A 24199-nucleotide genomic window follows, 5' to 3' on the forward strand; every position below is an offset into this window, starting at 1 on the left:
CAGGCAGGTAACTTGAAGGCGGTAAATCCGGATAGACATTGACCACCGGCGGACTGCCCTCCTCGTCGTCCAGGAAGCCGCCACCTGCATCCCCTACACTCCCGGCATCAGGCAAGTACATAGGCTCGGGGGAGTAATCCGGGAGCTCGGTATCGCTGCTCGAGGTAGGAGTGGGGCGATTGCGGCTGGAGAAGTTGGAGAAGGAGTCGTGGTCGTGGTCCTGCGAGTGGAGGGCCGGTGCGTCGTCCATGGTGGCTGTCGTGCTGTCTGCATCGCTGTCGACTTCGGTCATCAATCTTCCGCCGCCCACAAGGCCATGAGATGGAGAAGAGTCATCATCCCCAAGCCCAGTAAAACTCCACTCCGCGCCACGATTCCCAAACTGCCTAGGTCCATACACCACCCTCTCCTCCTCCTCGTCATCGTCGTCATCAAGAAGGTGTCGATTCGTCCTCCTCGCCCTCAGAGTGCTGCTGGCTGGCGCTCCCTGCTGAGCTCCAGCTAAACCACCTTCGCCCCCCATTCCGCGGTTGCGAAGGCTCCCGACTCCGGCTCCGGCTGCGCTCGACGACCCAGGGAATGTAGAGCCATTTGGACCGCCGAGCCGGCCTTCCCCCGAGTCGGATTCGTCGCCGGTGGCACTGGCGTCGGCGCCGTTGGTGCTGTTATCGGGTTGGTGCTGGGAGGAGATGGAGGGGTTGCGGGCTTCGTAGACGAGTTCCTGGAGCATCGGGCCGCCGAGGGGTTGGTCGGAGCGGCGGCGGTAGAAGAGGAGGTACGCAGCAGCGGACTTCTTATGATCCGTGAGTTTGTTACAGTGCGCGTCTGTTTGAACACATGGTCAGCCATACCATTCCCACACGTTGCACGTCGTGGAGCACAACTCACCATTATAGTCATACCACTGCCCGTCGTAGAAGTTCTTCGCGACGGCAGTGTAATGGCCACCCCCCAGCCCACCATAATGATTGTCGACCGCAAACAAATCGTACACATACTCCTTGCCATCTTCCTTCAGCCCGACACGCTGCGTCATATCCAGCCCCTCGATAGGATAGTCGACAAGAACATCAATCTTGTCACGGAAGCTGCGATTCCCGCCAAAGCGCTTGAGATGCACAACGAGGATGTCGGGGATGGTCCAGATTTCCAGCGTCTTGGTCGCGCGCCGCAGTTCCTTGCATCGATTGCAGTACCACGCATTGTCTTCGGACAGCACCTCGCGCTTGCCCGTTTCGACGAAGCAGTCTTCGAGCGTGATGCCATGCTTCTTACGCGACTCCCGCCGATATTTCCGCTCCTCGACTTGCGCGTCGGGATAATCAGGCAGATCCTTGCCTTCGGGGGACGAAACGAAATGCCCGCGGTTGTCGTCGGCGTCTTCGACTTGTCCACCAAACAGCGCACTGACTGCTTCCGGGTACCAGTCCAGAACAATTCCCTCGCCCAGTTTGATGAAGTAGGAATTACTTTCATTTCGATCAGCGGTCTTGCCCACGAGACTCCTGCCCCCACTCGACTGGAAAGACGAGTAAGACGCATTGCTATCGTTGGCACGGTGCTGGCCTCGCTGTTGCTGACCCTTCTTGGAGTAAGTCTTGGGCTTTCCCTTCCGCTTGCCATGCTTATTCTGCTTCCGTCGACCTTTGCGCGATCCGGTGTAGTCAAGCGGGTTCGAAGGCAGGCTGTCTTCGTCGTCGCTCACATCAAGCGTGGAGCGAAGAGCATCATCACCACCAATCACGAGATCCGGCTTGTCCATTTCGTCTTCGTCGCTCTCTTCTGATGCAGCGCCGTTGGCTTGCGTACCCGACCCAGTGCTAGTGGTGGACCCTTCGCCAGACGAGGACGACTGCACAGACGATCTGCGCACCGGAGGCTTCACGCGATCCTGCATGATGCGCTCCGACTTGTCCTTGACGCAATTCATGCCGGAGCAATGCATGCCTTCTGCACTCTGGGCGTAGTTGAGAACGAACAAGCTGTTGCGCAGATCCGAGGGAATGGGGTAGTTGGGTGACCAGTAGTCGGATGGCACAGGACGGTCATCTTCATTGTGCTTGTGCGCTGGGTCCTCTCTCAGGAGTTGTTTCGAAGGTGAGGAGGCCGCCGATTTGCTAAGCGACACCTCCACATACTCCTCCTCCGAAGAAGTCGACCGCTCACTGACATGTGCAGTCTCTTCCGCGACAGAAGCCTCGTCCTTCATCTCCACATTCGAAGCGGACTCATCCGTCGACTCATCAGCTTCTCCACCCATCTCAGTCAAGAGTCGACGACTCGTCAATCGCGAGACAGCATAGAGGACTTTCTTCAAGATTGCGTCGTAGTTCTGCGCCTCTTCACGCGTGACCACAATGAACATAGGATGTAGAATCCAGTCCCAGCCAAACCCACTCCGAGTTTTCTGCCGCGAGAGCACCGGAACGACGAACTGGTCGGCTTTCGGATCATCCATATCGGGCAGCGGATCCGCCTTCGGAAACGAGGAGTAGAACATCTTCCTCTCCGACGGCGACGGGAAATTGGTAGGCGGGGCACTCAGCTCGAAGGCGAAAATGTAGTCGCTGGGCTGGATACCCATCTCGCCGAGCGTGCTGGTGTTTTCAAAGACTTTGTACACCTTGTGGCTGTACACTTCCACCATCCACAGCCGGTCGGCTTGGACGCCATGGTGCTTGGATGCGATGTACTCCTTGAGCATTTTGATGGTAGAGTTCTTGTCGATATCAATCGAATGATTGACAGGTCGGCCCAGGTACGGGACGAAGGTGACATTATGTTGGAAAGTGCTCTCGATCGGCAGCTGCACAGTCAACAGTGAATACGGATCGAACGTGATGCTGACCTTGTCGCAGACGGGACACTCCATGGTGTTTTTGTAGAAGCCGCTGAAGAGGTCCATCGCGACGGAATCGTTGCGCGCCTTGTGGTTGGAGCGATAGATTTCGCCCAGCTTGATGATGGCTTCCGGATCGTGCACCGTCTTGTCGTCCGAGTCAGGGTTCTCATTGTATGGCTTCTTCTGAATGCGGTTCAGATCCTCGTGCAGCGCATCGACCAAGAAGCTGAGAAACTCCTGCGAATCCTGCTGCCCGTACCCTGAAAACATCGGCTGGATGTTGCCGAGTGCTTTCTTAAACGCATTCGGCGAGATCGTTGTGGTGATGTTCTCGGCGTAGATCGAATTCAACAACTCTGCATACCGCTTCGCCATGACACCGTTGTGACCCAGAGGGTTGTTGGTGTTGATCTCGGACTTGTACTTGCCCGACAAGAAGTAGATGGCCAGCTCCTCCACACTACGTATGCACTGGAGTGCGGAGTTCATGTAGCACGTGTTGCCCAGGTTGTTGAGCCCGACCGTGCCCTGAGTGCGCCCATCGCGGCGTTGGCGACCTCTAGTCATCATGCCGCCCCCAGTGGGCGCAGGACTGGTCCGCCCAGAGGGGTTGGCCGAGCCAGGCACCGATCCGAGCATGCGACTGGCGATCGGAAGCCTTCCGCCCTCCTTCTTGCGATCAGATGCGAACTCGCCACCAGCCGGGCCCCCAATCATCTCTTCCAGGGCGATGATCGTGTCATGGAACAGGCTATACACCTGCATGGTGCTTTTGCCGTTGTAGTTGCTGTCGTTGGTGGCATCTTTCGCGTCAATGTGCTCCATGTCCTTGCCCAGTTCCATGGCGTTGAAGGTCTCCAGGTCCAGGATCAGCTTCGACTTCGGTGCGCGAGCGGCTCTGGGAGATCCGCTACGGGACAGAGGCGGCGACAGGACTCCGTTTCGCTGACTTGTCGGCCCGACAACAGTGACCTGTGATGCGTCGAGTAGCCGGAAGATCCTGACCTTGTGATCCCGCGGAATACCAGCAGCCTCTTTACTCCGTTTCAGGAAGTCATTGAAGCGTTCCGACTGTGACGACACCAGCTGAACAGCATCTTCAGGAGACAGCTGTCCACGAGACCGACGCTCTTCCTTTAAGCGCAGCTCGGCATACGATGTCTTCTTCGACGCTGGAGGAGGGTCCTCGGTCTCTGGCCGTAGTTGAGGAATCTTTCGCACGGTAATGACGGGCGGATACAGCTCATACTGCATGTTCTGCTGAGTCGCTTCTTCGCCGGCAGTGTTGTGCACAAAGCGACAAATTGGCTTCTGGCCTTGCACATTGCCATACCAACCGACAATCAAGCCGTACGCCTTCTCTGGGAGCACTTGAAAATCGTCGCCAATGGTCAAGCCAGGTTTGAGTGGGATGAAATGTTTGCCTTCGGGCCCCTTGAGAACCGGGTCCTCCCAGGCGCCATCGGGCACGATGTCCGCGCAGTCGACCGGGCCGATGTCACCTTGTTGTGCTTCTTTAGAGAAGGTGGAGTCTTGCGTGCGCGCTGTGGACCGGGACATGACACGACCCAGCCATTTCATCGAGACGGCGTATCCAACGGTTCCCTCATCCAGCTGTTGATTCTGTACGAGCTTCATCACGGTTTCCACCTGCTCGTCGATCGTGGGCAAGCCAGCGTTATTGCTTTCCGTCATGTTGGTGCCTCCGTTCGTAGTAGACGTATCCATCACGGTCGTATCCTCCACACTCTCCCTCACACTCTCCTGCGTATCCATAGCATCGTGCCCTCTCGGCATCTGCTCGCCTTCCATATCCGCCGCGCTCCTCTTGGCAGGCGAGGCGCTTCTAACACCTGCAGTACGACCAGACTTCACGCCCTGTCTCTGTTCCGTAGTATCGTTGTTGGTGCCGGTAAAATTGCCATCCGACATTTCCGCACTACCTTCTCCCCCATCAATAGTAATTTGCTCAAACGCTCCGCTCGGACTGGAAGCCTCCAAACTCTCCCTTCTGGCCAATTGCACCTCTTCGTGGAGGTGGGGTGGGAGGAAACGCGGCGGGCTCGTGTTGCGAGTCGTGTGGCTGCTAGCGGGGGACGGGACGGGGGAGTCGGAAGAGGTGGTGGTGGTAGTAGTAGATTGCGGCTGGAGCGTGGGCGACGGCAGAGGCGAAGAATCAGCAATGCTGTCTAAGGAGGGATGTTTGCTGTGTTGTTGGTGTTGGTGTTGGGAATGCTGGTGATGCTGCTGGCCGCCGGCGCTATCGATGCTCGCAAAAGGCGAAAGCTTCCGCTTCTTCTGCGAAGAAGCCGTGACGAGGATGCCACGAACGAGCTCTGCCTGTGGCGCGGCAGAGCCCTGCGGTGGGAGTAGTGGTGGGTGGGCGTGGTGGGGGTTGCACGTCCGCGCAGCCGCGGCGGCCGTTGACTTTTGTGTCGCGAACCTTCCGTCTGCCGGGTGGCGGATTTGTCAGGCGGGCGTTTGCGTTGCCTGATTGGGAAGGAACGACAGGGATGGGTATGGAGGGTGGAGGAGAAGAGAAGGAGGGCGGCGGTGCGAAGAGAGTGGTGCAGCACTGTGAAACACTGAAGAAGCTCCCGTTTGCATGCGCCGCTTCCGACGTGACGTGAGTTTGTCCGTGCCTGAAGCTGGTCTTGGCACGTCAAGCTTTCGTCAATGGCGTCGCTGGAGCCTCATCATTGCCTGAGGCAAACCAAACCACACCTCACGTTACAGCAACACACGAACATCGATTCAGTGAATGCACAAACCTGACAGAAGTGAATCATTGAACAATCAATGAAGTGACGGCATCAATTTCAGCCGGCGTGCAACACACGCAAATACGTAATCGCAATGCAAGCGATTGCCTCGCGCACTCAATAGAAGAGGGTAGCATCTTCTGCGCATGCCTCTGTAGAAAGGTCTTATTCGGTGAACCTGTGATCTCCCATGATTCACAATCCACTCATGCCACTAAGAGTCACGTGGATTCCACTTGCCACTCCCTCCACCAGAGTTCAGCCACGAGAACGCAGAACCCCCTCCAATCGGATTCGCCTTCACCTTAGGTTGAGGCGCAGGCGTGGCAGGTCCAGGAGCAGGTGCAGTTGCAGGCGTAGAGGCAGAAGCTGTCTCCTTCTCCTCCTCTTTCTTGCCATCCGGCCCCTGGCCCTTAGTCTCACCTCTCCGCCTCCCGTCATCGAAGAACCGACTGCGAGAGTCCGGAGTCGTGTAGACCGGAGTAGAAGGCGAAGGAGCGGCGCCATGAGCAGTACCACCAGTACTACCAGCAACCCCAGAGGCAGCGGAAGTGGAGAAAGCCCGGCTCGCAACCTTGGGCTTCAGCACACGAATCCCCGTGTCTTTGCGCTGGTATGACGTCTCGCGGTTCCGGCTAGCACTCGCCCAATCCATGCCTGCGGGCTGAGAAGAAACGGCGGCGGCGGCTGTAGTAGCAGGCGCTGTTGGTACTGGTGCAGCCGCAACGGGAGGAGGAGTACCCGAAGTATGGGTTGGGAGATTAGAGCTACTTCCCTCGCGACGCCAATTGCTCCAGATGGCAGGACTACTGCCCGAGCGGACAGGAGTGGAAGTTTGAGACGTCACTTCGGTGGTGGACGGCTGATCGTGCGCTTCGGGGCGCGAACTTGACAAAAGACTGAGGGGTGGACGTGATGTGGTGGCCGATTGACGACTATCTGGGCGGCGAGTGGCGTCACTGTCCGAAGCACTGATGGACGCGCCGGCTTTCGTCGACGGTTCCACGGCGGAGGTCTCCAGAGCGAGCAGTCCAGGCGGGCGATATTTCCCAGGCGGCGGACTAGCAGTTGTGGAGGAGGCGGAAGCGGCAGAGCTACCAAGGCCGATGCCATTAACGTAAGCCTCGTCTTTCACGACCGCTGCAGCTCCTGCGCAGGCTGGCACTGCTGCTCCTTCAGTCTTCTCTGAGATGAGCAATGGCGGCGCGCCGCTGCTGGTGAAGAGCTTCTTGAACGCCGATTCGCTCTCCGGGCGCACGAGCGGCATGCTCAGTTTGCGGCTGTAGTCGTCGAAGAGCGTCATGCTGTCGATGGAGAACAAGATGTCCGCGCCGTGTGAGCGTAGAACGTCGCTCCCAAGGAAGATCTCGATGGATTTGTCGTCATCGATTCCGAGGTCGACAACGTGGAAGTCCACCCTCATGGACGGCAGGCGCGGTGCAGGGGTGAATGGCCGGTTCGAAGGCAGGACCACAGCTTCGGGGAAGTACACGCCCAACCCGACCATCTTGACGCCCTCCTCATTCGTGGTAATGCAGGTCTCGAACCCCAGTTTGCGAATCAAGCGCAGGTTGAGAAGCGACTTGTGCGACGCGGTACACACCGCCGCATAGAGGAGGGAGTCGTGCTTGAAGTTTGTATTCATCCAGCAGCGAATGATGGCAGGCGTACATCCAAGGAGCAGAAGCCCTGGGGCAACAGCAAAGGTGTCGGGAGATTGACGACTCGGGTCTCTGACACCATACGGATGTTCGAGGACCAAGCTGCTAGCCCGACCCGAGGCCGCGGAGCGAATGGAGTGTTGCGAGCTTGCGCGCCCTTCTGACTTGTGGGAGAATGAGCGCTCGGTGAGCTGGAGGCCGCCCAGGCCACTGCTGCTTGTGCGCGACATGTACTCTGAGGAAGGCCTTGTGGAATGCGAGAAGTGGTTCTGGTTGGCAGTCTCGTCGAAGCGGACGCTGTTAGCTCTCGAAGCTGCTCCTAATCCTCTCCTGGGCTCGTCGTCGGCGTCGAGGTGCAGACTGGACATCAGCGTGTTGGAATCGTCGTCGAAGCCTCTGAAATGGTCGGAGGAAGGCTGCTGGATGGGTGCTGGGGAAGATGGTCAGTCTCTAAAGAATGGTGGAACACACCCAAGTGAACTCTCGCACTCACCTTGCTGTGGCGTGCCACTCAAGATGCCCGGGAAAGGCGAGCTCGGTCCCCACACGTTCTTCACACGCGTCTCATCATCATGCCTCCTCTCCAGCCTGGACAAGCGCTCCGAATGCTCGGCCTGCACTTGTTGGATCCTGGCCACGTCGGACTCAAACTGCCACGAGTCGGGATCGGTGTTGAAGGGGGTGAAGGACTGGCTCTGGGGGTCCATGGTTTAGCGACAGCATTCGTGGACGATGCAGATCCGGCCCGAGGCCGCAGTCAGTTCACGGCAAAGGTTGTCTTCTCCGACTGGGTAGGGTGTGGTATCCAATCACGCCTCCCCCTCTCTTCTCTCCTCCTCCACTGAGACACGCGCTCCGATGAGCGCCTGGTGCGACTGCTCGTTGTCTGCTATGCCACTTTGAGTGTGAGCGTTGATGGAGATGGCTCTGGTGATGCGATGCCGCAGAGGAACGCGCGATTGTAAGCTTGCTTGAGGGCAGCGGGTGGTGGAGCAAAGCGGGAATGCAGCGTGCTCTGCCGATTATTCGGTTCGAAACGGGCGGAGAGGCGTATGGAAGCCGTTCGCGATGCGTCAACGATGGATGGTGTCGAAGGTGGCGTTGAGCAAACAGGCTCAGCAGCTGGAATGATGGAAGTGGTGGGGCGTCGATCGATCAAAAGCACAACCGCCGTGAACCAGCAGATGCTAGTCGATGCGAGGCGGGGAATGCAGAGCAGGGTGGTGCTGCAGAGACAGCAGTTGCATCTGTTGGAGATGGACCGCCCACTGATTGCAGGGTGAGAGAAGCTGCAAGACTTGAGGGATGGAAGTGGAAGTGGGAGGAATGAATGAAGTCAGTCGGTCTCGGTTGCGAATGATTGATGGCTGCCCGCAATCTATTTCCATCCTAGCGTGGCACTTCTTAAAGTGTGGGCCACACGCGCCACGGGATGCGGATGTGGATGCGGATGCGGATGCAGGAATGGAGATGCACATCATGCACTGAGGCCCATGCTGACATTCAAAGTACTCCACATCTCTGCTCGCATTACAACATCTCCACTGTCCCTCTCGACTGCCACTTTGACGCGTGATACCCTCCGTTACCACCATGACTGCTCCTCCTCAGGATACGATACGCATATTCCATGCCCCTCACAGATACTGCATGCTGCAGATGCCCGCTGCAATAACCAGAAGACCCACAGCAACGGCGCTGCTCGAGTCCGAATCAGTATGACATTCATCAGAGGTCAGGTCAATCAACTCACATCGCGTTTCCCTTCCCCCCCATCCTCTCGAGCAACACCTCCGCCAAACCCTTGCGTTGCTCCACAACTTCGATCACAACGTGCTCCTCAATCTCAATCTTCTCCACCATGTCCACCTCAACCTTGGGCGTGAAGTCCGCGTCTTCCGGCTCCTGCAGTCTCAGAGGGTCCAGCTCTTGTCCTGCCTCTTGCTCCTTCTCATACTCTTCCTCCTCCGCCTCTCGTATCTTCTCCAGCACTTCTTCCGCCGTCGTCGCTCGAACACGCGTCGCGGGCGAGATTGGCGATTCGCAGATGACTTGCGAAGTGGGCGAGCCGAAGAGGTGTTCCTCCGAGAATTGGTCTTCGGGAAGTCGGTGACGCGTTTCAAGAATTTGGTCGATGATACCTGCGTGATGGACGGGGAACTTCTCCAGGTGCAGGTCGTGGTGAGTTGCTTCTTGTGGAATTGCAGAATTGTTGACAGCCGTGGACGTGTTTTTGGTGGGGATCACGATGGGCGGGACGCCGTGGGGCTTCATCATGGTCTCGTGACGGAAAAGCGGTGCAGCGTCTGCCTCCTCGGACGTCTTCGATGAAGCTCTTGCCTTTCCTTCATCCTCCCCGTCATCGTCTTCCGATGATGAGCTCGAATCACTGTCATCATCCTCCGAATCCGAAGTCGACTCGTCGGGAGCAAGCGGTTTGAAAGTCTCATGACTGAGCAGAGGTCCAGGATGTGGGTCGCCGAGATCTCCATCATCGTCCTCGAGTGGATTGCTTGCCTCGGTCTCTGGTGTCTGCTGAGCCATGGCGCCTTCCAAAGGTCGAAACGTCTCATGCTTCAGCAGAGGCGCCAGCTCAGGCGAGTCATGACGCGTGGAGGCCGGCGCAGTGGTGGAAGTCGCCTCCGGTTTCGCCACCGATGCGGTTCCAGGCTTCTGCACATCATGTGTCGAAGAAGTAAGAGCAATGACAGGCGGTAGAACTTGCTGGGGTAACGGAACCACCTCGGGGGCTTTTGGAGCGTTCGTAGGCGGGACAACATCAGGAGCCTTGGGCACCCCGTTTCCCACGATCTGCCCCTTGGTCGACCCAGCAGCTGTCTCCACCTTCGACACAAGCATCCCCTCCGCCTTGACAATCAACAAATTATTCTTATTCCCACACCCATCATCAACCATCGGCCTCCCCTCATCGCAAACCCACCAATCCCCCTCCCCAAGGCGGAATTTGTACTGGTACTCGCCCTCCTCGACGCAAAAGGTCTTGGAAAACACATACCCTCCGCCAGAAGTGTAAGCAGGGTCGCTTTTCGTCGATGCGGGAGGACAAGGAGCGGGAGCCAGGTCGCGGTGCATCTCGATCGCTTCCCACGGTGGCTCACTGAGACTGGTGCAGATGTAGACGGGCGGCTGCAGACCCGGGGCCGAGTACTCGACCGTGACGTTCTGCTTCATCGTTTGTTGCGGGCCTGGGGTGGCTGCGGAGGGCTGCTTGGGAGGTCCGATCCAGGAAGGGCGAAGACGAGGTGGGGCCGCCGGACGCGTACTAGTAGCCGTACTGAGTGTAGGCGTCGTCGGAGGCGGAGAAGCAGGAGGCGTATCAAGAATCGTATCAATCGACTTGGCAAGCGAAGGCACGCGACGAGTAGCAGCGGGGGGCAGAGACTGCGGCCTCGACTGCTGTTGCTGCTGCGAAGACATGGCGGTATTAGCTGACGTGTCCCCTGCTGCTGCGGAGATGGAGCGGTAGGCCGTGGCTATCGTCGGTTGGCTGCGAGTTTCGAAGTTGGCTCGCAGGTCGCGGAAGCTGTTGGTGTAGTTTGGCGGTGAAGGCCGGGACATGTGAGGTGAATGTGCAGTCCGCGCGGTGAGTGCGGGCGGGGGTATTCAACTCGGTAGGATGTTTTTTTCAACTGTGACAGGTGTGATGTGTGATGTGTGTAGGTAGGTGACGCGGTGGTGCAGGGCAGCGTGAAAAGGGAGTCGCTTACCTGTGAAGTTCATCAAGTGTGAGACTTGAACGGTGTGGGAAATTGGTGTTTGGCGAAGTTGCAATTCGTCGTGGCGAGGAAGGCGCGTCTTGTTGACGGGTTTTGGTTGAGGAGTTGTGTTGCGGAAGGAACGAATGACGCTGAGGAGCACAACGGCCAAGTTGGCTGCACGTCCAGGGTGCACAGCAGTGAGCAACATTGACACAAAGGAGATGATGAGCTCTGTACGGGGTATTTACTCGACGGACACGAATTTATCATCGCCAACTCCGCAGCACCGCGCTCAGACAAAACGCAAGCACACATGCTCTCCTCCGCTCAACCATCAGTGATACACCCATGACTAGCATCACTCACAATCTTCGCATACTTGTACAGCGTGCCCTTCTGGTACTTCAACGGTGGCGCCTGGAACTCCTTCTTCCTCCGCTCCAGCTCCTCAGGACTCTGATCTATGATATCAATCGCGCGCTTCTCCGCATCAATCGTTATTGTGTCTCCATCGCGCACTAGGCCAATAGGTCCGCCCTGCTGCGCTTCGGGCGTAACGTGTCCAATCAAGAAGCCGTGCGAGCCGCCCGAGAAGCGACCGTCGGTGATTAGGGCAAGATCGTTCCCCAGTCCGTAGCCCATGATGGCGGAGGAGGGTTTGAGCATCTCCGGCATGCCGGGTCCACCTTTCGGTCCTTCATAACGAATGATGACGACCACCTTCTCGCCCTTTTTGAACGTCTTCGCTTCCAGCGCGGCAATGAAGTCGTCTTCTGCGTCAAAGCAGCGCGCTTTGCCGGTGAAGACTGTGCCTTCTTTGCCGGTGATTTTGCCTACGCTGCCGCCTGGGGCGAGCGAGCCGCGGAGGATCTGGATGTGGCCGGTGCTCTTGATGGGGTTGGACAGAGGGCGAATGATGTCTTGGTCGGCGGGGAAGTCGGGCGCCTTCTCCACGTTTTCGGCTAATGTGCGGCCGGTGACGGTGATGCGGCTGCCGTCGATGAGGCCTTCTTTGAGGAGGAGTTTGATGAGGGAAGGTGTGCCGCCAATGTTGTAGAGGTCTTCCATCACGTACTTGCCGGATGGTTTCAAGTCTGCGAGGAAGGGGGTGCGGTCGGAGACGGATTGGAAGTCGTCGATGCTGAGTTGCACGCCGACGCTGTGTGCAATGGCGAGGAGGTGAAGGACGGCGTTGGTGCTGCCGCCTGTGATGTTGACCAGCACCATCGCGTCTTCCAGTGCCCTTCGAGTGATAATGTCCGACGGTCTGATGTCCTCCTTGAGGAGATTGCGGATGGCAGCGCCAGCGGAGAGACATTCCTGTTCCTTTGCTTTGCTCACGGCAGGGTTCGAGGAAGAGCCGGGTAATGTCATGCCAATTACCTCAATCACCGACGCCATGGTGTTGGCGGTGTACATGCCGCCGCATGCTCCGGCACCCGGGCAAGCATGGCGATTGATGTCGAAGCGCTCCTCCTCGTCAATCTCGCCGGCAATGTACTGTCCATAAGATTGGAAAGCAGACACAATGTCCAGCTTGCTGTTCCGAGGCTTCGATCCGCAGCCGGGTGCAATCGTACCTCCATAGACCATGATGCTCGGCCGGTTCGCCCTTCCCATGGCCATAATCACCCCCGGCATATTCTTGTCGCAACCCGGCAGACTGATATTGGCATCATACCACTGCCCACCCATGACCGTTTCAATGCTATCCGCAATCAAATCCCGACTCTGCAAGCTGTACCGCATCCCCTTCGTGCCCATGGAAATACCATCACTGACACCAATGGTGTTGAACTGCATAGGCAAGAGTCCCGCCTTCTGCACACCCTCTTTCACCTTGTGGCTCAAGTCCATCAAGTGCATGTTGCACGGGTTGCCGCTGTACCAGACGGACGAAATGCCGACTTGCGCTTTCGACATGTCGGCTTCGGTGAGGCCGGTGGCGTAGAGCATTGCTTGCGATGCGCCTTGGGATTTCGGCTGGGTGACGTGGCGCGAGATCGAGTTGAGGTTTTCGCCGTCGTCTTTGGGTGTCGCGGCGCGTAGTCGGGAGGTTTGGGAGAGCATGCGTCTGGGGTAGATTAGATCTCGCGGTGCGCGGAGTTGGATTTCGCAACACGTACGTGGGCTGCCATTGCGGTCGTGGACACCACGTTGGGCGCAGAGCGCGTGTGGGGAGCTTCAATGCGGGCATCTCGCTTGACGATCGCCTTCAATGGGGATGTCGAGAGAAGGTGAGGTCTGACTCGAAGTTGTTGCAAAGCAGAAATTCCGAGCTCGGCATTGGTTGGTTGCGTGCAGCTGAGTCAGACTCGAGTCTCGATCACATGCAATTGAGCTCGCGGATGATGCTCATCATCGCACTCGCCATAACGTTACCCTCAACGCGCGGGCGCGTTGCAGCACCAACTGGCACGCGACTGCGATCTATTCGACAGGGGTGCTGGTGATACATGTGCTCGGGCGAAACTCTATAGCGTGACTTCGATGCCTTTGCGCGATGATGCTCTTCCTGATAACTCCTATGGACGGCATGTACTGACTTCCCATCATGGATCCCGTCTCAGCCATAGGCCTAGTGACCGAAGTGGCCTCGATCATCCAGACGCTTTACGACTACGGACAAGCCGTCAAAAATGCTCAAAAAGACATCATCAGTCTCTGCGGAGAGCTGACTGCTTTGAAGAGCACGCTCGCGCTTTGTGCCGAGTACCGCAATCATGCTTCTCCGGGCGTCGATGGCAGCGACTTCCAGAAGATGCTTCTACGAACTCGTGATATACTAGGCGATCTGGCGAAAGCAGCAAGGCCCAAATCATCTGGTCCTGGCCGAGTACTGCAATCACTCTCATGGCCTTTCACAGCTGCCACGGTGAAGGAGAAGCTGGTCGCGCTGGAGCGATTGAAGACATACTTTCTGATGGCCTTTGCTCTGGAGAACAAGACAGCTTCGGAGAAACTTCATGAGAATATGCAGGATTTACTCACGCTCGTGACGGAGAAGCAGATGGAGGAACGCCAGGCCGAGAGTACAAGCGAAAGGCGCAGACTGCTTGATCTCATCGCTCCGACGTCGCCTGATTCAATGCATCATAATGCCTGCAGACCTTGGAGAGGGACAGCGACTGGAATGTGGTTCTGCAAAGGCAAATTGACGAAGTTCTTGGACCACGAAGATCGTATCCTACTACTCACCGGCCGCTCGGGATCTGGCAAGACAACGATCATGTCTCGGGCGATTGAAGAAGCGAAACTGTACTCGGAGCAGCATCCAAACGTCTCAGTGGCATATTTCTATTGTGCATATAACGATTTATCGACACGACAAGCTCGGAACATTCTCGGCTCATGGGTCGCACAACTGGCCGCCGATAATCAGAGCATCCTCGACTCATTTCCCCTGAAACTCGAGAGAAACACAGACATCACGACAGAACATCTCGAAGAATGTCTTTTAGCAGCAAGCCGCGAACACCGCATCGTCCTCCTCCTAGACGCAATCAACGAAAGCACCCACGGCCCCGACCTAGTAACGAGCATATCACGACTCACGAAAGAAAGCTCAAAGATCCAATTCATACTCTCCGCAACTCCACACTACCCACCCATCCGCCAACATCTCCACATTCCAACCTTCAACGTCAGCATGTCCCCCAAAGACATAGAGCAAGACATCGAACTCTACATCCGCGACCAAATCGCCCAGCACCGCGTGCTCTCCCGCGTGCCCGCGGAGGAAATCGTCCGCGTCCTCCGGCCGAAAAGTGAAGGCATGTTCCGCTGGGTGGATTGCCAGCTGAGCTTCCTCACCGCGCAACTGACGCCCAATGCTGTGCGCGCTGCGCTCCAAACTCTGCCGGGGAGTTTAGACAGCACTTACGAAGCGACTCTTCGACGCGTTGCGCCTCCGCACGCTGCGCTCGTTAAGCAGGCGCTCATGTGGCTGAGTTTTTGTCTGCGACCTCTCCGGCTGAACGAATTGTGCGAAGCGGTGCTCTTCGAAGAAGGCCAGAGATCCATCGACGAAGGCGACCGCATGGACGAACCAGGCGAGTTGTTAGCACTATGCCAAGGTCTGGTAGAACACGATCCCGCAACACGCACCGTCTCCCTCGCACATGGATCCATCAAGACCTTCCTGACAGGCGAGTACATTCGCACAAGCCACGCCGCGGCCTTCGCGCTGCAAGAGCAGTCGTGCTGCAGAAGCATCGTGCGCAAATGCATCACCTACCTGCTCATGGATCCTTTTCGCCGCACCAGCGGTGGTGTCAAACAGCACCAATACCGCCTCCTTGACTATGTGAGTAAGCTCTGGGCAGTGCACGCCGGCTCAGTTACGTTAACCCCCGCCGAAACCAATCTCATCCTCTTCTTTTTCGAAACGCAAAGACAAAGAGAGGGAGGCAACTTCGCCTTCTGGATCCAGCATCTCGTACCCGGGGCGCAGCGACATGACAACCCAACAGCCAAATCCGAACCACTCTACTACGCCGCCTCTTATGGCCTAACAGATATCGTGCGCATCCTAGCTGAGAGTGGCCGTCTAACGACCAATCCGCATCCCCGCGCCGGTTCGGGGGAATGGTACGTCGACAAGAAAGGAGGCAGACACGATTCCACGGCGTTACAGGTTGCGTGCTGGCGCGGCCACGCGGAGATTGTGGAGTTGTTGTTGGCTGCTGGCGCGAGTCCGAATTCGAGGGATGCAAGTGGGATGAGTTGTGTTGGGGCTGCGAGGAAGGGTGGGCGGAAGAGGATTGTGGGGATGTTGGTTGAGGCTGGGGGGAAGGAGAGAGGTGAGGCTTCCAAGGGGTTGGCGGTAAGGAGGGTGGAGGAGCGCGTTCCTGACACAACAGGCGAGGGCATGTAGGGGTGGAGGAGACGACGTTTATGATGTTGACGATGCCAAGATGATCTCACGAATCGTACATATTGCACACATCTGCCTTGGAAGAGACGCCCCGCTCGAAAGTTCCAACATACATGCCTATGCCTAACAAGCGAGACATAGCAATTATCCCAATCTCAGCGTCAGCCCTCCAAGATCCGAGCGCACCTTCTCATCCCGCGGCAAATAAACAGCCGCAACACGCAATAATCTCCGCGCCGCATCTGTGTCGCCCAGCTCCCGCCACGCCACGCCGGTACGATAGTAAATTTTGCCCATCTGCTCCATGGCCGGGAAATTCAACACCGCCTCCTCATCCGCCGGCATCACTGCATTCTCATCCAGTCCCATGGCCTGCCGCAGCATGCGGATAGTCCGCATGCCCCAGAAAGTGGCCTCGTACCAGTCCTGGAGCTTCAAGTACACGAGAATAGTGTTGGCCACTAGATGCACGCGCAAAATAAGACGCTCCTGCTGCCCGTTCTTCCCCTCGAAAGGCGGCTCGGCCAGCTCGCGGCCGAAAAAGGCATCGGCGTGAATGTGTCTTTGCCGCCCCTTGACAACGACGTGCATGGCCTCCCAGGCTTCTCGGTATTTCTCCAGCGCGAGGGTGTAGTCTTCTTTTGCTAGGGCGGCGTTGCCCTCGAGTTTCAGCCGCGTGGCTTCGTGCAGGCAGTACTCTGCACTCTTGTGTGGTACAGCTTGTGCCGCGCGGAGCTCGGTTTCGATGGACGGGAGAGGTTCGGGGTCGCCGGTGATGACGGTCTCACGGAGGTCTTTGACCATGCCGAAAGGGAGGAGGAGTGCACGCTGCAGCCATTTGGGCATGCGCTTCTCGTCCCAATCGGGGGTGTACGGGTCGCGGAGGTGGAGAGAAAGCCGGAGGAAGCTGTTCAGCCCCGGGTGGGACAGGTCGGCGTAGTACCAGCTCTTGGTGAACTTCTCGAGGTCCGCGAGGTGGATGACGAAGCGCTCGACGTCGGCGTCCTGGATAGGCGATTGAGGAGCGTCGATGACGACGTTGAGCGTGTGCCCGGTGAAGCGCTCGGCGCGCTCCTTCTTCATGAGAATGGGGGTGTGGCCTTCGCTCTGCACGTGCTCGCGCGCTTCGGGCCAGGGCGTCTCGATGCGCACGAAGATGTTGAGGTGGCGGAAGACCTTGCGGGCTTCGGCGTAGATTTGGCGGTTCAGGCGGAAGAGCACGAGGGCCGGAGCGTAGTTGTAGTCGGTGTATTCATCGGGCTCGAACAGTCGGTTGGCGTCGGGGCGCAGGAGGAGGGTGTAGATGTGCTCGCGCACTTCCGGCGGGAGGGTGAGGAAGTGCAGTGCCGGCATTGTGGCGGGCATGAGGGCCGGGTGGGAGGATGCGTGGAGGGAGTGAGGTGGGCAGAGGAAGGAGACGTGGATGGAGGTATAGGTAGGCCGCCAGCAAGTACCGTACCCCAGACCGCGGCCCTAATTCTCCCCACCGTCGATCTCGTCGCGGCAGAGCAGGTCGGAGTCGGGGCTTGGAGGGATTTGCATTTGAAGTCGGCTTTCATCCCAGGGCGTCCCATGCCATCCCAGGGTTCACCGTTCACCCGCTCGGAGGTGGAGGGTCAGCACGCGGTGCGGCAGGAGCCAACAACCTACCTTGGTAGCTGCTGCCTCTTAGGGCCAAGGGCTTGACGTCACCTCCTCCTAGGGCTTGGCCCATCAACCACATCCCCCGCGACTCATGCACCGCATGCGTCTGCCCAGGCCAAGTGGAGCGGCTGACAGAAGCAGCCCTTCAACGAACCTGACCCTTGGCTGATGAAAAAAGTCGGCCTCGTTGTATTACAATTTCTGATTACCACCCCCGGAGCTTCGAGATGTAACCGTAACGTGGAGGAACGTTGATCTTCCCTCAAACGCGCCGATCCTGGAACTTTCCGAGCGGCTCGAGGAACCCATAGGCGAATGAGGATGCTTAGGGCAGCCTTGGCTCGTTCTTCTTTCCAACCGGCGTATTTCCACGATGTTCTGGACTGGGTGCGACGACAAATCATTCTCCGACAGACTTTGGAATCTTCAAATCATTGGACTCGCCAAAGCACGTCAAACCCTGGATAACACGATCAAGTCGGCTTCCAGACGACTTGTGCCCTGCAGTCCTACATGAGGTACGATGACTCTCCTGCGTGGGCTGTTGTATCCTACACTACGCAGCTTTCATCTGTCCTCAGGCCGTCACTTCTCTATAGTCACTCTCCCCCTCCTTGTTGAAAGACTATTCATTCGTGATAGATTACTACTCTGATACTTCGAGACACTCTGCAAGGCAAGTTTCTCCACTTCAATCGAATTCCTATAAGCAAAAAAGTCCGTCAGTCTGCATTCTTACCACTCATATGCCATTCTTAATATACGTTCTCTCCTATCATCCACCAAAGAAGTATTCAGATCGAACATGCCTTGAGTTCAAGCAGCGAACAAGATGGCTTTCACTGTACAAACGCGTCCAGTCCCTCGCTCCTTCCCAATCGAGAAGAATTTCCTCACTGCAAACGAAGCCTCCCGCTGTGCTACAGCCTCCACGTCACCGCCCGCAGCACTCACGGTCACCAATCGCTGCCTCGACAACACGATGGAGTCCTCACGCTTTAGCATGACCGTTTTGATCGCTCCTTTGCGACACCACAACCCGCCATGCAAGCGTCAACATCATGTCCGCTCCAACACCCGACCACCTGCACAACCACAACACCAACGAAGACTCCGACATCGACCCCCTCGCCACCTTCCTGGCCAATCACACACCGACCACCCCAAAACTCTCCACAACCAGCACCAGCAAACCGCAACGCAAACACCAAGTCCGCCCCAAACCAACCCTCTACTACCAAACAAACGCCACGCACAAACTGCGTGCCCTCGACAAACTCTCCCCAGATCAGAAACCTGCAGGCCTGCAAAGCCTGATAGTCGATATTCGCTCCCTGATCGCGCAAAGCTGGAAAGTGCTGGAAGTGTACTACGAGCCTGAGTACACGCACCGCGCCGCCCACGACGCGAACGAGGTCCAATTGGAGAAGGTGATGACGGGCGTTAGCATGCTAGTGCGGAGCAAGTGGGAAGTCGTCTGGCATCTCACAAACATGGCCTCGCAATACGCCGACTACTGTCAAGAAGCAAAAGACGACGGGGTGGACATCGTAACGGAGAAAGCAGATGAGGTTTTGCTGGGCTTTACGCGGGATGTTCTCGCTGCCGGAGGGGCGGCGGGGGTGGGCATTCGCGGGGCGAAAGTGGCTGTTGTGAGGGATTGGGAGGTGGAGGGGGTGAGGTTTTTACTGGAAGCGGAGGATTTGGGGACGGAGGAGACCGTTGCCAAGAAGCCCGATGGTGAGGAGGATAGTGGGGATGAGGTGTCGGAGAGCTCTTCGAGCGAGGAGGAGGATGAGCCCGATGTGCAGGTGGTGGATCCTGTGTTTCGTCTCTAGACGGCTTAGAGGTGTAGGTGTGAAGATCAATCCGGCTTGCAATGCTCGTCGCTACGTGAAGTAAGAAGTACACAGCCACAGTTCTTCAACATCCCTCCCATCACCTCTCGGTCAGCATATTCTTCACGTGACTCCAGTACTGTCCGCCAACACGCTCACGAATCTCCTCCTTCGCCAACCAAGCAAAATCCTGACTCCCATACTCGTTCCCGCTCAGGTCCACCTGGCCAGCCATAATGCGGCCCTTCATGAAAAACACCTTTTCGCCCAATTCGTTGCGCTCGAGTTCGGTGTCGGAGGTGCGGACAAGGCGGTTGGGCGGGATGCGGGCGTGGACGGGGGCGGAGAATTTGGCGACATGGTGGCCAATTGGGTGGGAGCCGACGATCCAGGTGTTCATGTTGACGCCGCAAGATTGGACAAGGAGGCGTTCGGCGGCCTGTGATAGCACTGGTTAGTTGGAATGTCAAAATCGAGAGGAAGGAATCACACACCTGTCCTAGACTCTCCCGTCCATATACTCGATCCTCCGGGAAGCGCCACACGCCCTCTTTATTCTGAACCAACAAATACAACACGCGATCCATCTTCCGACTCAAACTTCTTGTATCCCCCTTCTCATCCGCCTCCGACACCCTCGCCAGAGGCCTCTCAACAACAAGCTCTTTCCCCACCACCTTCCTCTCCCCCTCCTCCTCCTCCGCACCATCCTCTGCATTAATTTCCTCCGCCTTGTTGTCCCCCTCCATCTCAACCCCCACAACCTTCTCCTTAAAAACCGTATCCCGCCCCTCCGCATCCGCAATCAAAGCCTCAACCTGAGTCTCATACTCCGCCGTGCTATCCCCAACCAACACCTCATCATTCCACGCTTCATCCCCATACCCAGAATAAACGCCAATATCCCTCGCAGCGGACTTGCGCGTCTTCTGCTTAGCCTTCCACTCCTTGTCCGCCACCGTGCCCTTCTTGTGGTAAAAGTAGCGCGTAAACGGCAGCACGAGCCGTTCGTTCAGCCGCTTTTGGTAGAGGTAGAAGGCCTTTTCGAAGGGGGTGAGGGAGCGAGTGAGCATAGGTGGGCGGGAGAGGACGGCGGATGCGAGGAGGCGGTAGGCCTTCTGGGGGCCCTGGTTGGTCATGGGGGGTTGAGGAGCGGGTTGGAGGGTGGGTTCGTCGGGTTGCGGGGCGGCGGCTGTGGCTGTTGCCGCGTGGCGGCGGGTTTGGATGGAAAGGCGGAGGAGACAGGAGGTGCAGATTGTGTCGCGTGAAGGGATGGCTGTGCGGACTGTTAGTTTGATTGCGTGCGACGGGTTTCGAGGGGGACTGACCATTGCTGTTGGCGAGCCGCCGTATACTCCTTTGGCCGGCGTTCATCGTGAAAGCAGACAGCAGAGTGTAATGAAGACGAAACAGCGACAATGCATCAATGAAAGACGCCGTGAAGTCACAGTCCACCTCGACTTTTCGCCGCGGAAGAGCCATGGCCACCTCGCTGACATAAGCGCAGCAAATTCCGCCCCTTCACCGCAAACCTCATCTCATGTTTCCCTCTTCTCTTCTGCACGGCACTCATCCTTATCGTCAACTGCTCGACCATCGTTATGATTCCCATAGCAACTTGATCATTCAAAGCGGTGCCGAGAGCAAAGCAACGCAGTCTTTTTTCGCTAGCGGCACCTTCATCTTCTCCAAAGGGAAGCGGTTAGATAGACACTGCTCACACACATGCATGCATGCGTGCATCCTCTCATGCATTGATATCATTCAGCTTCATTTCATTACATGTTCTACTTCACATCATCTCAATCACCCCCTGTACACCCTAACCTTCTGCCTCACCCCCTTCCGACAAACCGGACAGCCCACCGGCCTGCGCGGCCTCGTGGGATCCTGCGTATAACACGGGGAATGCTGCTCACTGCACCACCGACACATGACCAAATGCCCACATGGAAGACAAGCAATCTCCGCCAGCTGCGTGTAGCACACCTTACACTCCATGCTGACCTGGAGTTGGGCGTCGGTTTTGGGTTCCGGGCGCCCAGACTCGCGCGCGTCGAGGCCGGAGGGGGAGGAGGAGCGGGAGGAGGCTGGGGAAGAGGCCGCAGAAGAAGCGGTGGTAGCTGATGCGGTTGTTGCGCGCAGGCCGTAGCGTGTGGTGCGGTAGCCTGTGCTGCTGGCTTCTTGGAGGCGGCTGAAGGCCGCTTGGGTTTCGGCGTCTTCTTCTGCAAAGAGGCGGTTGCGCATCGCTGCTTCGGCCATTTGTTCGATGAGGGCTTGTGGGCCTGTCTGCATCGCTTGTCTGCCTGCTGCAAGGGCGAGGGGGCTGGTGGGCGTGGCGTCTTCTCTCCTTGTGCGCCCTACTGCATTCCGCTGGGCTTCCTCAATCTGTTCCAAGTGCATTCTCCGGTGCATAGACTCCAGTCCAAGGTTAGACAAATATATGCTCTGCACGGTAGCCCTGGTGTCGTCGTCGGAGTTCAGAAGCGCCAGCACTCGCAGGTCGTCATCCGTCCGTTGTCCAGCTTGGAATCGGACCAGCATTTGCAGCCTCTGCCCCGACGTCAGATTAGTTAATCGACGAACAGCGCCCGACCTGACGTATGCCTGTGCTGCGATTTCCGTCGTTAGGTAGGGATTATGGTGTGCCGCGAAGGCTGCACTGCCCCCGTAAGGTGGAGTCCCTGTGAAGTAGAGACCTTCGATTCGCCCATCTCGCAGGAGATCAGTCTGTCGGCGCAACCATTCAGTTGGTAGCTGGGCGCCCCAAATGGCAACGGGATTCCGAAGTAGACTGTCGAGCAAGGTGCGGTCGCTCTCCGAGACCATGTCGTCAATGAAGTAAGCAAGTAGCACAGCGGCGTCTCGAGTGCTGACACCCACATCCGTCCTCAGCTGCTCGTCAGTGGTGAGGGCGCGAATGACCATCTCGGCGTCTTCGTGCCACCACTGATCCATGAGGTGGCCCGGAGGAGGGTCTGCGCGATTTCGCTCTTCCATCCGCGCCCGAGCTTCGAGGATTGCGTTCATCGTGTTTCGATTGATTTCGTCAAAGGATTCATCTCCCGCGGTGGAAGCGGCCTCTGCCCGTCGTCTTTGCTCTGTGAGAAGCTCTTGCTCTCGGAGGATCGTAAATAATTGCTCTGTCAGGTCCGGGTCTGCAGGGTCTTCATCAAGACCGCCCTCATTCGCAGATTCTCTGCTGATGACGTCCTCGTCCGCTCCATTCACCGAAGCATGCGGTTCAGGGGATGCAAGTGTAGGCAGCGGACCAACGGTGATCTGTCGTCGCGGTACACCCCATACATCGCGTTCTCGCGTCTCAAGCTCCTCCAACCGTCTCGACACCGCCTCATTAGTATCGATCCGCTCCTCATCCTCTAACACCTGTCTCAAGGTCCGCTGCTCGACCCGCACATCCTCCGCCGCCCGGAAGCGTTCATATGCCCGGCTGAACAGGTTACCAATAGGAGAGACATAATTCTCGCCTTGCGCGACGACCTCTTCCCTGCTCCCGAAGACGTGCGTGTAGTTTTCCATGGTTCGCTGCTCGCGCTGGAGTTGCTGCAGGTGGGAGTTGGATGCTTGTATTTCGATCATTGCAGCGGTATGAGCTTCGACGTTCTGTCGTAGCGCTTCCCGAGCGGCGCTGCGTCGATCCCGTGCAGCATTGATTCGTTCTTGAAGACTAGACAGGACTTGGGTTGCCCGGGGGTTCGCGGTGGCGATGACGGGATCGTTCTGAATCGAGTTTGTAGCTGGTGTCTCTAGGATTGTGTCGAGTCTCCTCACTATATCCACAGACTCGTCGTCGTCTTGGATGGGCTCGCCGAGCTCGCGCAGGCCGGTGATGACTCTCTCGATGCCGCTGCGCATACGGTTGAGCTCTCGGCGTAGTGCAGCCACGCGGCGCAGTTGGTATTCTCGACTGCGTGAGCCGGCAGGAGTCATGGCTTGAGCGTGGATGTTTGGGGTCGGTAGTGCATCGGTAGTCGTCAATATCGGCTCCGGGACTATTCTTGGAGTCGGCATTGATGTTTGCGCGTCTTCCTCGTCGGCCGCATCTGCAAGCATCTGATCCAGCGTCTCGTCCAACGTCGTCTCGTCCCGTTCCTCCACTCCAGTAGACTCCACAATCACAGCAGCCTGCACCTCCTCCGCCCTCCTTCCCGCCCTCATCTCTTCCAACGTCCGAGGCAAGCACCCCGGACTGACCTCCCGAAAGTCCTCCCCAAGCACGGCAACCCTCTCCTCCCTCCCATCCGCATGCGACACAATCCGATATCCCCTGTGGAATTCATACCACCTCTCCAAAAACTCCCGCTGATCAGGCACTTCAGGAATCCTCGTCTGCGCCGGCCGCAGCCCGCTAACATTCACCCGATTCTCCCAGAACTCCTTGCAGTACCAGCAGTAGCGCTGCCATCGGTTGCCCCGGGGCACGAAGCCGATGCCGTCGATGTAGGTGCTGTAGGTGGGGGCGTGGGCGCGCTCGTCGGCACATGCGCAGCAGGAGGGGATGGAGGAGAGGCGGCAGGAGGTGGGAAGTTTGTGTTCGCAGTTGGTTGGGAGGCGAGTGGAGTTGGCTGTGAGGGTGCCCATCGTTGCTACCTCGACGATGGGAGCGATTCAGAGCGATGCAAAGAGTGGAATGCCATTTGGCGGTTTGTGTGGGAATATATATCTAAAGAATCGAGCGAAATTCGGCGGAGTCGGTGAGGTCACAGCAGGCTGCGAGTGGCGGATGCAAGGTTGAGTAAGCAGGTCAGGGCCAGTCACTGACGGCGCATTGCTCATTTCTTGCAGGACTCATGAATCGAGAAATTCACCGGCGAATCATTTGGAAGGCATACGACT

At 57.5% G+C, this 24199-nt stretch overlaps 9 protein-coding genes across 9 annotated transcripts; 2 read left to right on the forward strand and 7 right to left on the reverse strand.

Annotated features, from left to right (window-relative positions):
* Positions 1–538: 538 nt before the first annotated feature.
* On the reverse strand, positions 539–4774 carry BDY17DRAFT_253006 (uncharacterized protein; the record flags this gene model as incomplete). The annotated part of the gene is made up of 3 exons (XM_033731305.1): positions 539–825; positions 889–1489; positions 1745–4774. Coding segments are annotated over 3 exons (3918 nt in total), but the record flags the coding sequence as incomplete, so codon positions are not given.
* Positions 4775–5818: 1044 nt separating this feature from the next.
* Positions 5819–7972, reverse strand: BDY17DRAFT_252697 (uncharacterized protein; the record flags this gene model as incomplete). The annotated part of the gene is made up of 4 exons (XM_033731279.1): positions 5819–6010; positions 6140–6306; positions 6376–7695; positions 7759–7972. 4 exons carry the CDS (start codon positions 7970–7972, stop codon positions 5819–5821), a joined length of 1893 nt encoding a protein of 630 aa, XP_033588186.1.
* A 1042-nt stretch (positions 7973–9014) lies between these two features.
* On the reverse strand, positions 9015–10844 carry BDY17DRAFT_311289 (uncharacterized protein; the record flags this gene model as incomplete). Its single annotated transcript, XM_033735521.1, has 1 exon — positions 9015–10844. One exon carries the CDS (start codon positions 10842–10844, stop codon positions 9015–9017), a length of 1830 nt encoding a protein of 609 aa, XP_033588187.1.
* Positions 10845–11311: 467 nt separating this feature from the next.
* Positions 11312–13181, reverse strand: BDY17DRAFT_253437 (dihydroxy-acid/6-phosphogluconate dehydratase; the record flags this gene model as incomplete). The annotated part of the gene is made up of 2 exons (XM_033731338.1): positions 11312–13058; positions 13111–13181. 2 exons carry the CDS (start codon positions 13179–13181, stop codon positions 11312–11314), a joined length of 1818 nt encoding a protein of 605 aa, XP_033588188.1.
* A 171-nt stretch (positions 13182–13352) lies between these two features.
* Positions 13353–15860, forward strand: BDY17DRAFT_282133 (uncharacterized protein; the record flags this gene model as incomplete). The annotated part of the gene is made up of 2 exons (XM_033732066.1): positions 13353–15040; positions 15197–15860. Exons 1-2 carry the CDS (start codon positions 13539–13541, stop codon positions 15858–15860), a joined length of 2166 nt encoding a protein of 721 aa, XP_033588189.1. The 5' UTR covers positions 13353–13538.
* Positions 15861–16004: 144 nt separating this feature from the next.
* BDY17DRAFT_252917 (uncharacterized protein) lies at positions 16005–17213 on the reverse strand (the record flags this gene model as incomplete). The annotated part of the gene is made up of 1 exon (XM_033731296.1): positions 16005–17213. One exon carries the CDS (start codon positions 17211–17213, stop codon positions 16005–16007), a length of 1209 nt encoding a protein of 402 aa, XP_033588190.1.
* Positions 17214–18565: 1352 nt separating this feature from the next.
* On the forward strand, positions 18566–19342 carry BDY17DRAFT_325144 (uncharacterized protein; the record flags this gene model as incomplete). Its single annotated transcript, XM_033737309.1, has 1 exon — positions 18566–19342. The coding sequence occupies one exon, from the start codon at positions 18566–18568 to the stop codon at positions 19340–19342; it is 777 nt and encodes a 258-aa protein (XP_033588191.1).
* On the reverse strand, positions 19171–20770 carry BDY17DRAFT_299354 (50S ribosomal subunit L30). The gene is made up of 3 exons (XM_033733887.1): positions 20671–20770; positions 19837–20618; positions 19171–19781 (listed from the first exon to the last, which is right to left on the reverse strand). Exons 1-3 carry the CDS (start codon positions 20714–20716, stop codon positions 19443–19445), a joined length of 1167 nt encoding a protein of 388 aa, XP_033588192.1. The 5' UTR covers positions 20717–20770; the 3' UTR covers positions 19171–19442.
* A 326-nt stretch (positions 20771–21096) lies between these two features.
* Positions 21097–24017, reverse strand: BDY17DRAFT_299355 (uncharacterized protein). The gene has a single exon (XM_033733888.1). The coding sequence runs from the start codon at positions 23942–23944 to the stop codon at positions 21149–21151; it is 2796 nt and encodes a 931-aa protein (XP_033588193.1). The 5' UTR covers positions 23945–24017; the 3' UTR covers positions 21097–21148.
* Between the last annotated feature and the right edge of the window lie 182 nt (positions 24018–24199).

Source organism: Neohortaea acidophila (assembly GCF_010093505.1).
Source record: "Neohortaea acidophila strain CBS 113389 unplaced genomic scaffold BDY17scaffold_7, whole genome shotgun sequence".
In the NCBI taxonomy this organism is placed as follows: domain Eukaryota; kingdom Fungi; phylum Ascomycota; class Dothideomycetes; order Mycosphaerellales; family Teratosphaeriaceae; genus Neohortaea; species Neohortaea acidophila.

What these genes read in the sequence shown, in the direction of transcription:
- BDY17DRAFT_299355 (XM_033733888.1), bottom strand. Translation starts at nt 23,944, where the DNA reads ATGGGCACCCTCACAGCCAACTCCACTCGCCTCCCAACCAACTGCGAA.
- BDY17DRAFT_299354 (XM_033733887.1), bottom strand. Translation starts at nt 20,716, where the DNA reads ATGAACGCCGGCCAAAGGAGTATACGGCGGCTCGCCAACAGCAATG. An exon ending in GCGGCTCGCCAACAGCAATG is followed by an intron (nt 20,619 to 20,670) that starts GTCAGTCCCCCT and finishes CAGTCCGCACAG; the next exon opens with CCATCCCTTCACGCGACACA. An exon ending in GACGGGAGAGTCTAGGACAG is followed by an intron (nt 19,782 to 19,836) that starts GTGTGTGATTCC and finishes GTGCTATCACAG; the next exon opens with GCCGCCGAACGCCTCCTTGT.